Source organism: Triticum urartu, chromosome 2A (assembly GCF_056163025.1).
Source record: "Triticum urartu cultivar PI428250 chromosome 2A, HENAU_Tu73, whole genome shotgun sequence".
NCBI lineage: Eukaryota > Viridiplantae > Streptophyta > Magnoliopsida > Poales > Poaceae > Triticum > Triticum urartu.
The window spans coordinates 745,585,765-745,599,962 of record NC_141874.1 but is presented as its reverse complement, the minus strand read 5'-3'; the positions used below and the strand labels follow the sequence as shown (position 1 = coordinate 745,599,962).

The window sequence follows — 14,198 nt, the reverse complement described above, 5'->3', positions numbered from 1 at the left end:
ATCGTTGGATAAGTTCGTTGCGCTGCACGTTTTGCGTCTGGTTCTGGAGTGGAGCATAGATGCAGCCGACGGACGTGCCGAGCAGGCTTGATCATCTCCAGCAAGGGCGCCAAATGTACTTTGGCGCTTTGGGCACCGTCCGAATTGGTTGGGTTCGTCTCAGTGAAGAGAAGGGCACACGTACATCTATCTTGGACCAGTCGACCGTGCACGTCGTCAAACTCGTTCCACAAAGTTCAAATGACTGATTCACCACGCTGTACACAGTACAGTCTAGTAGACTTAGCTCGCCGCGGTAGCAATCTGTCCATACCGACGAGGAAGACACACAGTGACTCGGTGAGCAAGACACGCGCGCTCGTCTCGCCAACCACCGTGACAACGGCATGCACGCTACCTCTACTTCTCGACCGTCCTATGCGTTATATGTCTGGTGCAGTTTTTCGCAGCGTGCAACTGCAGAATGAAACGCGATATGATAATGCTCCGGTCGCTCCGACGGCGACGCCGGCGTATGGAGCTGGACGCCGTCGTCGCTGATCGGTACGTGGCTCTCGTTCCCTCCCGGTCCTGTCGAGCGTCGACACAAATACCAGCGGCGGTCGCTGTCCCGGAACGGCGCCACAGTCCACACGTACGGACGATGGTAGCACGAGATCAGGTGCATTATCAAGAACAAGATAATTGAACCGGTTTAGGTGAGCAACTAGTACTCCAATTCATTGTGGCATGTGCACGGTCCAAATCCTACCACTTCACGGGAAATGCAGCATAAACTCGGGATGGATACCCCTCGGCCTAATCAAATTGATGAACAAAAGATTAGTAATCACACTCGGCTGGAAAATAACATCTAAAGGGCGACAACGCGCAATTTGTTTTTATGGTCACTGGTGTAGGAAGTACCATAAACACATAAGCTATTATTTATTTTTAAAAAATTATTAAAAATAAGAAAATTTATTCCGCTTGTAAGGGCCTTTAATAAACCATTTGAAAAAAAAAACAATGGCATATTTTTCCTTTAGCAAGGGAGATGGTTCAGTCACTCGAGTGGAAAGGACGGTGGACAACAAATCAGAAAGTATGTGACGGTTGTTTTACCCGTAAATTCCTTCGTACTAGTAATTTGCATCTTTTCATAACCGCTGTAATGGACAGTGTAAGACTGTATTTCTCTTCTTAATGCAAAGCAGGGCTACTGCTGGTTCGTCAAAAAGTAATTTGCATCAGGGTCAAACTACAATTTTTATTCGTTATTCGCAAATCGCAATCATATGAGTGCAAGTCCATATTTTTTAGGATTATCCTAGATTTAATGTTTGTGTGGCCTGCTTGCCCCTTACTTTGTTCTAATCCAATATAGATGTAAAACTAACACGCATTCGTATGATCAAACCAAAATCATATGGTAGTGAGGTAAAATACAAACCGATGATAGCTAGGATGGTAATGACAAGAAACAAGTAATAGCTTATGTACTTACTTGCTCCATTTCAAAAGTAGGGAGAGGTGGTGCGTTTATGTGTTTTTTTTTCGGGAGTTAATACATGTTTTAGTACATAAACTTGTGGCGGTGGGAACAGTTTCATACAAAAACTAAAAAACCCCAAAAAAATAGTACATGAACTCTACTGCCGTAACAAACGCATACAAATTGCTCACAACGTGACATTTGGCAGGCCACGTCGGATAAAGGCACGCGCCCGGCGTCTTGTTATTTTTTAGAAAGCCCCCCACTATATATATTATTTATGTTATTAGGTTCCCTGGTCAGTAGCACACAAAACTCCAAATCCTCTGCTCGCGGCGATTCCTTAATTTCAATCCCTAATAACTTCTCTCGCCCCTTGCCCTCGCCGCCGTTGTCGCTCTCATTCAACACCGCTGATCTCTCATCGCCGGCGAGAGCGCAAACTACTGATGCAAGACTCACTGATGGCAGTACAACTACACTGACGTAACTGCGCTTTCGTCTGCACTAACTGAACTGACGAAAGTTCAGACTAGATGCTTACTCCTCGTCGTCCGACGACAGGGCATGAGGGCACGGGTACAGCCAGCCTCGCCGTCGTGCGCCGCCGGCTTGCGTGCGACCATCCTCAGCTGCTGGTCAAACTGTTGGCGCGCCATATATGCGTCACGCGCCGCCTCGTGGTGTGCCGCCACCCTACACACACGGTTAGAGTGTGCGGCCGTAACATGGACGTGCAGCGCTAGTACAGCTTCCTCCCTTGTTGGACGTGCGTCGCAGACGAAATGTCGGGTGGCCTCCTTGCTTGCTGCAGTGCTCACTGAAAACTGGAGTACGCGGCCGTGGAAGGCTGTAGTGAGGTCGCGTCCTCAGCGTAGAAAAGAGATATAACACGTAGTTTGAGCGAAATCCACTGATAGCGTACTGGTATATTGACTGTTGCATGTCACTGCTCATCCTGGGTTCGAGTCCCAGTACCTACAAATTTTTTGTCATGTTACAGCAGAAGCAAAATTCAGTCATGTTGATAGCAGAAGCAAAATCTGTCAGAAATAGATGTTAAAATTGGACAGATGTAGAAACTTCTGTTTGCACTGAATTTGACAGCAAAAAAATAGATGTTAAAATTCAGTCCAGTGCAGTAAATTTGGCAGAAACATGCATCTCCAGAACAAGTTTTTACTGAATTCAGACAAGTCTGAATTTGGTAGAAACATTCATCTAAAAAATTCAGTAAGCAAGACAACACTTAAATGTTGAATATGATCACAGTATATTGCAGAACTGATCAAGTTTTTACTGAATTTTGATCACAGCAGATTGCACACAACACTAAAGTGGGTGCATCATTACAAAAATAGTGGCTACACCATTACAAAATGAGCACTTAAAAAAATAAAGTTCATACATGAACTTCTACAAAGTAGCTTGAAGTTTATTTAAGAACTTCAAGCACTCTAGCACTGATCTCCTGGAGGTGCATTATGTGAAACTGGTACTTCATCCGTGGCATTAAGGTCTGGGATCATGTGCCTAGCTCCATCATCTCCAAACATGAGTCTATATAGTGGATACTGAGATGGATCAGTGCCAGATCCAGTCCAAGCTCCTCCTATGTCTGCTCCATTCCAAGCTCCTCCTACTCCTATGCCTGCTCCATTCCAAGCTCCCCCTACTCCTAGGCCTGCTCCATTCCAAGCTCCTCCTACTCCTATGCCTGCTCCATTCCAAGCTCCTCCTATGGCCGCTCCATTGTCAAATCCTCCTATGCCTGCTCCATTCCAAGCCCCCCCTACTCCTATGCCTGCTCCATTCCAAGCTCCTCCTATGGCTGCTCCGTTGTCAAATCCTCCTATGCCTGCTCCATTTCCAAATCCTCCTGTGCCAAATCCACTCCAAGCTCCTCCTATGCCTGCTTCACTGCCAGCCCCTCCAATGTATGTTCCATTGGCATCTACTTCTCTGCCAGCTCCATTGGTAGCCCATCTCCCAACTCCTCTTGCTCTTATTCCTCCTCTGCCAGCTCCTCTCCCAGCTCCTTTTGCTCTTGTTCCTCCTCTACCAGCTCCTCTCCCAACTCCACTTTCAGTACTGCATGTTGTTGTTTTTCTTTTGTTTTGTCTTCCTGCTTGTGCACTAGAACTAGGTTCATCTAGATGTGTTTGCTCACTTATAGTTCTTGATTTTCTTCTGGCTCTCACCCTTCCTCTGTTGGTTGTCGTGGTCGTTCTTGTCCTTTGAGGAATTGAGTCTATAGCATCAAGCACAAAAGCTGCTTGCTCTGGCAACGGTCCTGGTGGTGTCACTTGGCTCACATATGCTCTATCCTGCAAATGTGAAGATGCAAACAAAATAACTGGATTTATAATAAGCAAGAGAAATAACAAGATTTATACAAGTGCAAGTGCTAGGAGAAGTGCAAGAAATACAGTTATGTGATACTAAAAAAACAAGTGCTTGCTTTATGAATTTTACCTCATGGCCCATCATGTACACCATGCTAGTTCTAACATTCATTGGGTCCAACCTGGGATTTAGTCTTGCTGGCATTATGTCCTGCAAAGATAATGCATGCATAATTAAGTTGGATAACTTGCAGAATTGTCTATGTTGCATAATTTAGTAACTTGCAAAAAGTATATATGTTGCAAAATTCAGTGACTTGCCTGAAGAATTGAAGGATCTTCTATTTCTTCTTCTTCATCTAGTTGAGCTTCAACTTCTGCTGCCATTTACTTGTCATGCCCTTTCTTGTTATGATCGGATTTTCCACAGATAGAGAAATGCATGGTCACACCCTTCTTGTTGAGATATATACTACCATCTTTTTTCTTCTTCTCTTCTGGGGTCTTTTTCCTATTCTTTGGTGGCCTGCCCATTACCTTTGTGAAAACTGGTGGGTGTACTCTAATCCCATTCATTTTCTGCCAGTGAGCTTTATCTCTCATAGGCATGATGTTGTGACCATATGCCTTTAGATAGGTTTCTATACTATAGCATTTGTGGACCAACTCTTCTGGATCTATCCTATCAGCTCTACAGCAAGCAATTGTATGATTGCAGGGCACCCCACTAAGTTGAAATCTTTTACAATCACAACACCTAGCAGGAATGTCTACAATGTATGTGTTGTTTCTAGACTCAACGGAATATACTCCAAGACCACAATGAGTTGGATAGCAGTTACCAGAGTACTCCGCATTCTTGTCCAACTTCTTCCTGATCTTGGGGCAGATTCTTCCTGTCCACTTCTCCATTGCTTCCCTCTGCTTACTCTCATGCCTTACAATCATCTTGTGCATTATACAATCTAGCATAGACACAATGCAAAGCTCCCTTGCATCCAAGATGTAGCTGCAAGTACATACAAATGACACAATACATAATTAGCTCAAGTAACAAATGTTGAAGTGACAACACAAATGCTCAAGTAACAAATCATTAAAGTTCAATTAAATCCCACCTATTGTATATTTCTGACATGTTGTTCAGTAGTATGTCACACTTCGGGAAATCTGAGAAAAATGCTTTGACCCACTGGTTCGGGTGCTTCCCATCCAACCAATTGTAAGCTGCTTCATTCTCCTCCTTGAGCTTGTCTCTATTCAATTTCCATTTGTCCATATTTGTAGACCTAGCAATGGCCCAAAGCATATTCTTCATTGTTTCACCTTTGAACTTTTGATGAAAGTTCTGGTACAAGTGTCTAACACAAAATTTGTGTTCTGCATCTGGGAAGACCTTTTCAACAGCATTGATTAATCCCTTTTGCCTATCACTCATGATAGTGAATGGAGAAGTGTTGAGAATATTTAGATCATTTTTTAGTGTAGTGAGGAACCATTCCCATGTAAATGTGGACTCCACCTCAACCATGCCCATGGCAATTGGGAAGATGCAGTCATTTGGGTCTATGCCCACAGCTATAAGCAACTGCCCTTTATACTTGCTCTTCAAGTGACATCCATCAACAAAGATTATTGGCCTGCAACCATTCAAGAAGCCTCTCTTGCATGCATCATAAGACCAATATAGTGATGATAGATGATCCTTTGGCTCTAGGTCATCCTTCTCCTTCACCTTTGTTGTGCAAGCTATAAATTTGCTTCCAGGGTTGCTTCTCCTCAATTCCTGGCCATAATCCCATAGCATGCTATACTGAGCTGCTTCATCTCCATTAATGATCCTCAATGCTTCTTTCCTGGCTCTGCCCAACTTCATTCTGTCTGGTAGCAACTTAAACTGTTTCTGAACTTTTCTTCCAAATGTAACCAAGTCCATCTTCTTATTGTCTCTAAATTCATCTATGAACATTTGTGTGAGATATTTAACTGTCAAGCACTTGGAGTTCCATATTTTCTGACATGTGTGGTCTCCATTATACTCTCTCACAACAATGCTGCCTGTTCTATTGTCTTTTGAAGCTTTAAGCTTCCAAGGACAATCAGATTGACATGATGCGTTTAACCTTTCTGCCTCATTCCTTGGTTTATAGATTTTAACTCTATTGTTGACACTGTATGCAGTGAGTGCAGCCCTTAGTTCTTTCATTTCTCCAAATACCAAGCCAACCCTGAACATTGGGTTGTTGCTATCCAGCTCTGGATTGAATACTCTAAATCTGTAATTAAGCTTCTCAAGCTCTTCCTTGGACAGATTGAGGTCATCGTCATCTAATGGGTCCTCTTCGTCAAATATTTCAGCTTGCTTCTCATTATTGTCATTCAACCCTGGATCCACATTCTCAGCAAACAGATCATCATCCCCATCTTCGCAGTCAAAGTCACTCTCATAAAAGTCCGAGTCGGTCTCTGCATCTTCTGATTCCCCTGCTTCCTCCTCCTCCCCTGTTTCCTCCTCTTCCCTCGCCTCCTCTGCATATGAACCAGAAGTCCCTTCTCCAAACTGACCAGACCTTGGCAATTTTCTAGGTAGTGTTGGGCATCTATTGAGTATGACATCGTCGCCATACAAAGTCCTTATTTTGTTTTCCTCGTCCACTATTACATCCAATGTTTTATCTTCTTTGCTTGCAGTGACCATAGCAGCAATTGCTTCCTCAGTGTCCACACAGACAAGGCCATCCATAATATCTTTCCCTGGCAAAACCCAATACACTTTGACCAATGGATCAGTGGGATCATAATCCAACCTGGACAAACAGTACTTCACCATGCCCAATGACCATGTATCAACATGGCAGTAGTCGAAAGCATCATGTGTACATCCAATATTTGTATATGATCTGTTTGTAGTTGTACCCTGCCCTATGAATATCCCATTGTGCTCAAACTCAACTGAAAACAACTGAGTGTCTTCTCCATTTGTCACTGCACAAAGAGGAACATTTCAAAACTCAGCAACTGAATTACTTATGTATGCAATTCAACACATAAGTGGACATATGCACTGAATAAAACTGTAACTGGAGAAATATATAAGTGAAAATGGACATAGGCAGTGAAGATAACTCTAAATGAAGAGAGACATGGCAGTAAATGTACTAACATATTTGTAACTGAAGATATGTGCACCCGAACATATTAGTAATTTAAAAATGCAGTAGAAATGAACACTTGTTAAAAATGCACTCTTTCTGACAAATGCACACTTCCATAAATTAAAATCCACTCTTTTAAACTGGAATTGCAGTACACACTTCATTTTGCAGTGATCTTAAGTTCAGTTTTCTGCCCACTCTTTTAAACTGGAACTGAAATTGCAGTACACACTCTTTTGATCTGAAATTGCAGTAGACATGTGCAGTTAAAAACTGAAGTTTTCATCAGCAGACATGGACTCAACACATGGACAGCATTACAATGCTACAAACAGCAGTACAGAGGCATGGATTCCTATCAATAGTAGTAGACAAACTACACTTCCATATTGGTATCTTCAACGGCATCTGAATGCTAAAATCACCTCTTTAATCCCCATCAACAGCACCAGACAAACTACAACAGCAGCACATCAACTACAGAATCAAACCCACACCGATTAGGTTCCTGATTGCAGCCTCGATCCCCAAAAATCTAGTCTACCATCAATCCGCACAGGAAACTCATACCAATCCACACAGGAAACACCTACTGTTCAGCACTAAGTATGACGAACATGGATTGATCATCTGGGCCACCTAAACCTAACCAAACCCAGGCCAATTAGGTTCCCAATTGCGGTATAGAGGAAGGGATTCGGTACATACCGTACTCGGGAGGGAACTCCCCTGGTTCGCGAAGCCGCGGCTCCATCGATCGCCGGCGCCGCCACGCCCAAGACGGTGTCACCCTGGGTCGCCGTCGAGGACGAGACAGGGGAGGGGTTTGGGAAGGGGTTACGAGGGCGTCGGCTGTATATCTGAACCGTCGAGGGTGTTTTTGTTTAACTCTATTCAGCCTGGCGCGAGTGAGGACGAAAGACTGAATTTTGCGACAAGTCCGGGGGGTTTCTAGATAAATGCAGGTTGTTGACGTGGCACTCCACGCGGACTAGTTCGGACAGATTTGTATGCGTTTGTTACGGCAGTAGAGTTCATGTACTACTTTTTTGGGGTTTTTTAGTTTTTGTATGAAACTGTTCCCACCACTACAAGTTTATGTACTAAAACATGTATTAACTCTTTTTTCGGGTGACGGTGCATTTATCTACTACCCCTATAAAAAAAGAGAGGGCGGAGAACCAAACAATCAGATCCATCCATTAGCGAGATCTAATGGCCCTTAATCCTTCAATGTTTAACGCTACAAACCATGCATTAAACCAAATCCATCGATCCCTAATCTGCCCCGCAGTTCATAAAGAAAAAAACCCGCTGCCCGCACACGATCGCACGATCTCTCCCCTCCTCGCACGACCTCTCTCGCCCCCTCCTCCCCGCACGTCTCTCGCCACCTCCTCCTCCCGCGCCGTTCGCCTCGTGCCACCATTAGCTGCAGGAGGCGCCCCACCGCGCCCGGCGACGCCTCCCGCAGCCGCTGCCGACGCCGTAACCTCCCCTGCCTCTTCTCCGCCTCACCCCTGTGCCTCCCAACCGCCAAGCCGCCGCCGCCTCATCTTCCCGCTGCACGGCCGGGCGACGCGGCGAGGCGCGCGGGAGCTCTTCGGCCGGAGACACGGCAAGGCGCGCGGGACGGCCGCTGGCGAACGTGGCCGGACCTGAGACTGTGGCGCGCGCTGCCACCTCCGCCCTCCCCTGGCCTTATCTCTTACGGAACAGGCTACTCATGCATCGGTACCTAGCCACCATGGCATCTCTTTCCCTCTCAATCCATTCTTCTGCTGTTTGTTTTTCAACTGGAGCAAAATTCATTGTACTCTGCTTGTGATTATCTTCATCATCGTCACTAATTTTGAAAGTTTTCAACACTAACAGCTTCAAGAATACGTGCAATTACTTTCTTCCTTTATTTTGTCAACGTCCAATTTTAGAGCTCTAGATAAAATCTGCAGCAAAGAAGCAACTTAGCCTCTAAATTTTATCAATTATCCCGACCCATGTTCAGCAAATACAAATTCTAGAGCATTCATATTGTACGGTGCAGATGGCAACAGAATATAAAGCAAAAGATGAGTGATAGAATAGAAAACAAAAGATGAGTGACAGCATATGGTGATATGAGTGGAACAAAGAGATGTCCAGAATATGGCATCAAATAGTGCCTGAACAATAACAAGACTGACCACACATTATCCTATTTAAAAAAACCAGCAAGGAAGAATGAGACTGTAGTGAAGAGGTTATATGAACAAATAATAGATAGATAGAGGGCAAATGAGATACTGACCTGATATGTAGGAGTCATCTAATCTGTAACAGCTATGCCTGTCATCTATTCTCTAGGTTACAGATATACTAATCGATGAAAAACAAATTTTAGCCTTGATTCCTCTCAATCTCTCATGCCATAGCTAAAGTTCAAAAGGCTACTTCATCGCTGATGGCACAACACTGCACAAATTATAGAGTCCTGGTGTGTGTGTTTCATGATCCTCTGTTTTTGGCATCTCAATTATTTATATTACATCAGGAATTTCGGGAATTCCAGAGCACATATTCTGCCCTGCCTAGAGGATCTTCACAACTCTCTATGCCCTTCTATATATGTTTAAGATTTATAATATTATATCCACAGATGACTAAGAAAGGAATGGATGTACCTCCATTTGCAACAGAAGAACATTCCCCGCTTAAGGACCTAAGGAACACAGCTATGGATGGGAGTGCAAATCTCAAGAATAATCAAACCAATAATCCTAATACTAATGATCCTAAAAGGAAAAGTGTTCAATCATGGTATGCTAGAATGTCAGATGAGAAGAAAGCGGAATACAACGCGAAGCGTCGTATATCTCGACAACAAAAGAAGGTTGCAGCTCTAGATTGTGCTAGCCAGGACCAATTCTCACAAAAGTTTGTTTCTCTGTTACGGATAGTACAACCAACCCCTTTCCGTGACATAATCAACACACGTACAAAAGGTATACAATTGTCCATCCACTTGTTATCTTATATACTGACATGACATTTACTCATTGTTTACGAGTAAATTATTCTTTTCAAGTACATGTGTGACCTCGGCCTCAATCTCTGCAAATACACCTCAAATGCACACTTCAGGTCAGATCACATTCTTGCTACATTCATTAATTGCAATGTCAGAATTGATTATGCTCACAGACAACAATGCCATTTTCTCACTGTTTACGAGTAAATTATTCTTTTCAGATACATGTGTGACCTCTACGGCCCCAATCTCTGCAAATACACCTCAAACACACGCTTCAGCAGGTGAGATCACATTCTTGCTACATTCATGAATTATAATGGCAAAATTGTTTATGCTCCCAGCCAACAACAAATAGGAGCATCTGCCAACAAACAAGGTGGGAAAGGATGGTATGCCAACCTAAGCGACGAAAAGAAGGCTGAGCACCTAAGGAAGCTCCGGGCGGTATGCCAACAAACTGCAGCTCTTGTTCTGAATGTTGATGTACCTCAATCATCCACGCAGCAATGTGATCTGGTTAATAACATCAATCTTTCTTTTGTAGCCATCTTTTAGAAGGAGATGTCGTCCAACGTGTTTGTACATCAATTACCTACTTTACCTATAGATCAACAGTGGTTGGGAGCGCTTCTAATTGTGGTTACAACAGCGAGGTAAATCAATCCTGGTAATCTGACGTTCTTAACTAATTTTATTTTTGCCAACCACAGTATGATTATGATCACTGATCTGCTTGTTCTCAGGTAAATCAATACTTCATCAATAACTGACATATTCTTGCAGCATATGAAGTTAAAATAGAGGTAGAATCAAAATGGTACAAGTACTCTTATGCCATTTGTCATGTATCATGATCGCAAGAACAATTTCATGTACTACCTTATTTACAGTTTACTCGCGCAAGCTTCTTTCACTAGAAATATAAATGAGTAATCAAGAAGACACAATTGCTCTAACAGTCTATTATTGATGACACATATGTTTGTAGGTTATAGCCAAGTCCAATGGTTAGTCTTGAATGACAGGCTTGCAACCCTTTTTACAAGTTTTAAGTTTTGTGGTAAAATATGCTTTTGTGTGACCAAACCATTCAGATTCAGTGAAGTAGAAATCTCAATGAGTCGAATGTGCAGTCCATCAACAACGACGTGACAAACTCTGAGCCTGCTGATACCATCAACAAGAAACTTTGTGTGTATTCCACATTTTTTTAAGTCATCATGATTTCACCTATTACTGGATTGCCTCGATCCCTTCCCTTCTGCAAGGGACATTCATTTTTCATTTTGAGTAGTATTTCATCTATGAACCTGCGAGCTCATCCTTGCCAGTTTTAATGCTGAAACATTAAAAAAAAGTTGTTCTACACCTCCTATGTACTTGCAAGCCCATTCTTGTTATTTTGATAACATACCAACTTGTTTCATTCAACAGAGAAAATCTACTTGTTATTTGCAACTCTATCAACAGAGAAAATCTACTCTTGAACTAGCACGTGCATGTGATTCCGTCAACTATATAATTTTGAACTTGATGGATCCTTAACTCCTGAACTTTGAACATGATGGATCCTTTGTCATTTTTGTTGAAAGTTTAAATTGCATCCATCCTTCTTGCTGGCAGTACATGAATTGGACTGACGAGGCAACAAAGCTGATGCATGCTTGGGGACATTAGGTTTGATGTTATTACCGAGGTATGGGCTGAATAATACATGTATAAAACCATGTCGACTGAAACTGCAATTAGTCTTGCTTGCATCTATGCTATTATATGTTGTAGTCCAGTAACATATCTAATTGACCGTCTTTTGTTGCGTCATCACGGAAAATCTGAATTTCAGTAGCAAACCACAGACTCATGCCGATGTATGTTGCCAAATGTTCTGAAGACATTTGGCCTCAAACCAAATGAAAGTCTATGATTGCCAACAAAGAATGGTACTGTAGGTGCCATGGCTACAAACCGAACAATGGAGACTTTCCAATATCTTGGCTGTGCCCTTTTGGCTTGGCCATGCCAATTTTTATCAGGGCTAATGGTGTTCAGACAAAATATACCCAATATTATTCCATGTATTAGATGTAAACTAAGTTTTTGATGTCTTTATTTTTGGGTTCTGATTGTTATCCTAACAAAACAAGACAGAATTGTGTAGGTTAATGAATATGAAAGCATCTTATCATAACTACAGTATTTATCAATGTCTTTGAAAGTTGATTACACACTTGTCGAAATGGCCAATATATAATCTGTTGTCACCAGTCTACAATACACACCAACTACGGAAGTTGGTGTTTAAGAGATGACATCAGAGAAAAGCACCAAGACCATTGTCTATCAAGATGTCGCAGCATTGAGTAATTGTGTATGTTATTTTAGTGTGAGAATTTATAAATTTTTAGTTGCGGCTTAGCTACTGTTTCATCCATTTTATCATCGCAAACATTTGTACCAGTCCCACTTTATACCTATGTCTTATTTTATGATTATTGGATTTCCTTTAGCCCTTCTACAATTCAGTTAGTCACTGTAAAGTGTCTTCTGTTTCTGCAGATACACAAGTCGGTGTAGTCACACATCATCTTCAATTTCTGTTATCCATATCACTGCTCTTGGCCATTGTCGGCATCATCAACACCGAGCACCAACGACAAGAGCCCAGTGGTGAACGAGGCCAAGAGAATCCTGAGAAGCTGCAGCTGAAAGTAGCACTGGAGGTGGTGCCTGGGAGAAGCAGTGCAGGCAGTGGCCTAGAGGAGCGGAAGAGGTGTCTGGGACGAGCATAGCAGGCAGCGGCGCAACAGTCGGGTGCAGCGGGCCCGGGAGAAGTGGAGGAACTGGTGGCCGGGAGCAAAATTGTTGGCGGTGGGATCAGAGGAGGTAATAACGCCCGGAGCAGCGCGGGCGGCAAGGGAGGAAACAAGTATTGAGCTGGCCTAAGTGGCAATTTTATCCACGTAGTCCCTTCGTAAACTAATATAAGAGTGTTTAAATCACTACTTTAGTTATCTAAACGCTCTTATATTAGTTTACAGAGGGAGTACAAAATACTAAGAGGAATATGTACATGTACTGCTTTATAAATTGGTGATATACCTACACACTTTCTCCTAGAAATTTCTTTCACTTGACATGATAGTCATGATATTTCTTTGTTACATACTCCCTCCGTCCCGAATTACTTGTCTTAGATTTGTTAGATATGGATTTATCTAGACACATGTTAGATACATCCATATCTAGATAAATTTAAAACAATTAATTTGGGACGGGGTAATAGAAATCTGATTCTTATATGTGAAGGAACAAATTATTGTACTTCTCTTTAAAATTACATAGTGCAAATTTGGTCAGGCTTCTCCTCATATTTCCTTCTATAGCATTATGGGGCCGTTGATCACCATCCATGTCCTTAGTACAGGGCGAAGCCACCAATGATGGCGGCATTTATAGATTTTTCTTTTCTATTATGTTTAATTCAGCTAATTCAATAACTTGTATTGTAGATAGTACTCCCTCTCTAAACAAATATAAGAGTGTTTAGATGACTACTTTAATGATCTAAACGCTCTTATATTCCTTATGAAGGGAGTACTACAACTATATTTGACGGTGAATAAAAGAAAGCCTTTGTTAAATTATATCCATTAGTCTGATGGAGAATCCGTCATTTTTTTACTGTTACATATAAAAAGTTATAATTTTATATCCTAATAAAGACGTGTGTTGCACGTGCACGCTTATTAGTATGTTTAAAAGACTGAAGCACTATTATTGGCAACATGTGTGTCTAGCACACTCTAAAGCTTAAACAAGGATTAATTAATTACAAAGCTGAGACACGAACTACTAACCACCAAATTAAAGCTTAATCTGGTCGCCGATGCTCCCTATGGTTAAAGCACAACTTTATTCCTTGCTTCTCCTGAAACAAATACTACGTGATGCACAAACAAGTGTATAAACTAAGATAAGCTCTATCCGATGATTGTTTAGTTGGAATTACCTAAGAATAAGCTGGTTAAGAATTGGTTTAGAAAATCTGATGAGAGGTCAACTAAATTGGCTTTTCTGAACAACTAGTATTTGTTTAAGTACTACAAAGAACGTAATCTAATCGGGCAGTAAAGCAAGTCCAGTGCAATTAGGAGGCATTTCGTATCCACATGGAGCTCCAGGTGAGCACCACCTCCTGCAATGCAAGGCTACCT

General features: G+C 42.2%; 1 protein-coding gene and 1 long non-coding RNA gene across 7 annotated transcripts; one reads left to right on the top strand and one right to left on the bottom strand.

The window, feature by feature from the left end:
* Positions 1-4,206: 4,206 nt before the first annotated feature.
* LOC147987614 (uncharacterized) lies at positions 4,207-8,054 on the bottom strand. Its single transcript, XM_087542449.1, has 3 exons — positions 7,683-8,054; positions 4,938-6,804; positions 4,207-4,828 (listed from the first exon to the last, which is right to left on the bottom strand). Exons 1-3 carry the CDS (start codon positions 7,726-7,728, stop codon positions 4,207-4,209), a joined length of 2,535 nt encoding a protein of 844 aa, XP_087398575.1. The 5' UTR covers positions 7,729-8,054.
* A 243-nt stretch (positions 8,055-8,297) lies between these two features.
* On the top strand, positions 8,298-13,308 carry LOC147987613 (uncharacterized). 6 transcript variants are annotated; one of them, XR_015617697.1, is made up of 9 exons: positions 8,298-8,708; positions 9,610-9,955; positions 10,039-10,094; positions 10,203-10,265; positions 10,340-10,428; positions 10,529-10,637; positions 10,728-10,801; positions 11,608-11,680; positions 12,541-13,308. It is a non-coding gene; the product is annotated as an uncharacterized LOC147987613 (long non-coding RNA). The 6 variants fall into 6 exon arrangements; XR_015617696.1 differs by having other exon boundaries at positions 10,529-10,651; positions 10,728-10,787; positions 12,541-13,307; XR_015617693.1 differs by having other exon boundaries at positions 8,300-8,708; positions 10,728-10,787; positions 12,541-13,304.
* Positions 13,309-14,198: the final 890 nt, after the last annotated feature.

Bases quoted from the DNA above. Each gene is read 5' to 3' on its own strand.
- LOC147987614 (XM_087542449.1), bottom strand. From the start codon at position 7,728: ATGGAGCCGCGGCTTCGCGAACCAGGGGAGTTCCCTCCCGAGTACG. The intron at 6,805-7,682 runs GTATGTACCGAA...CTCTTTGTGCAG, and splicing joins GGAGTTCCCTCCCGAGTACG to TGACAAATGGAGAAGACACT. The intron at 4,829-4,937 runs GTGGGATTTAAT...ATGTACTTGCAG, and splicing joins ATGTCAGAAATATACAATAG to CTACATCTTGGATGCAAGGG.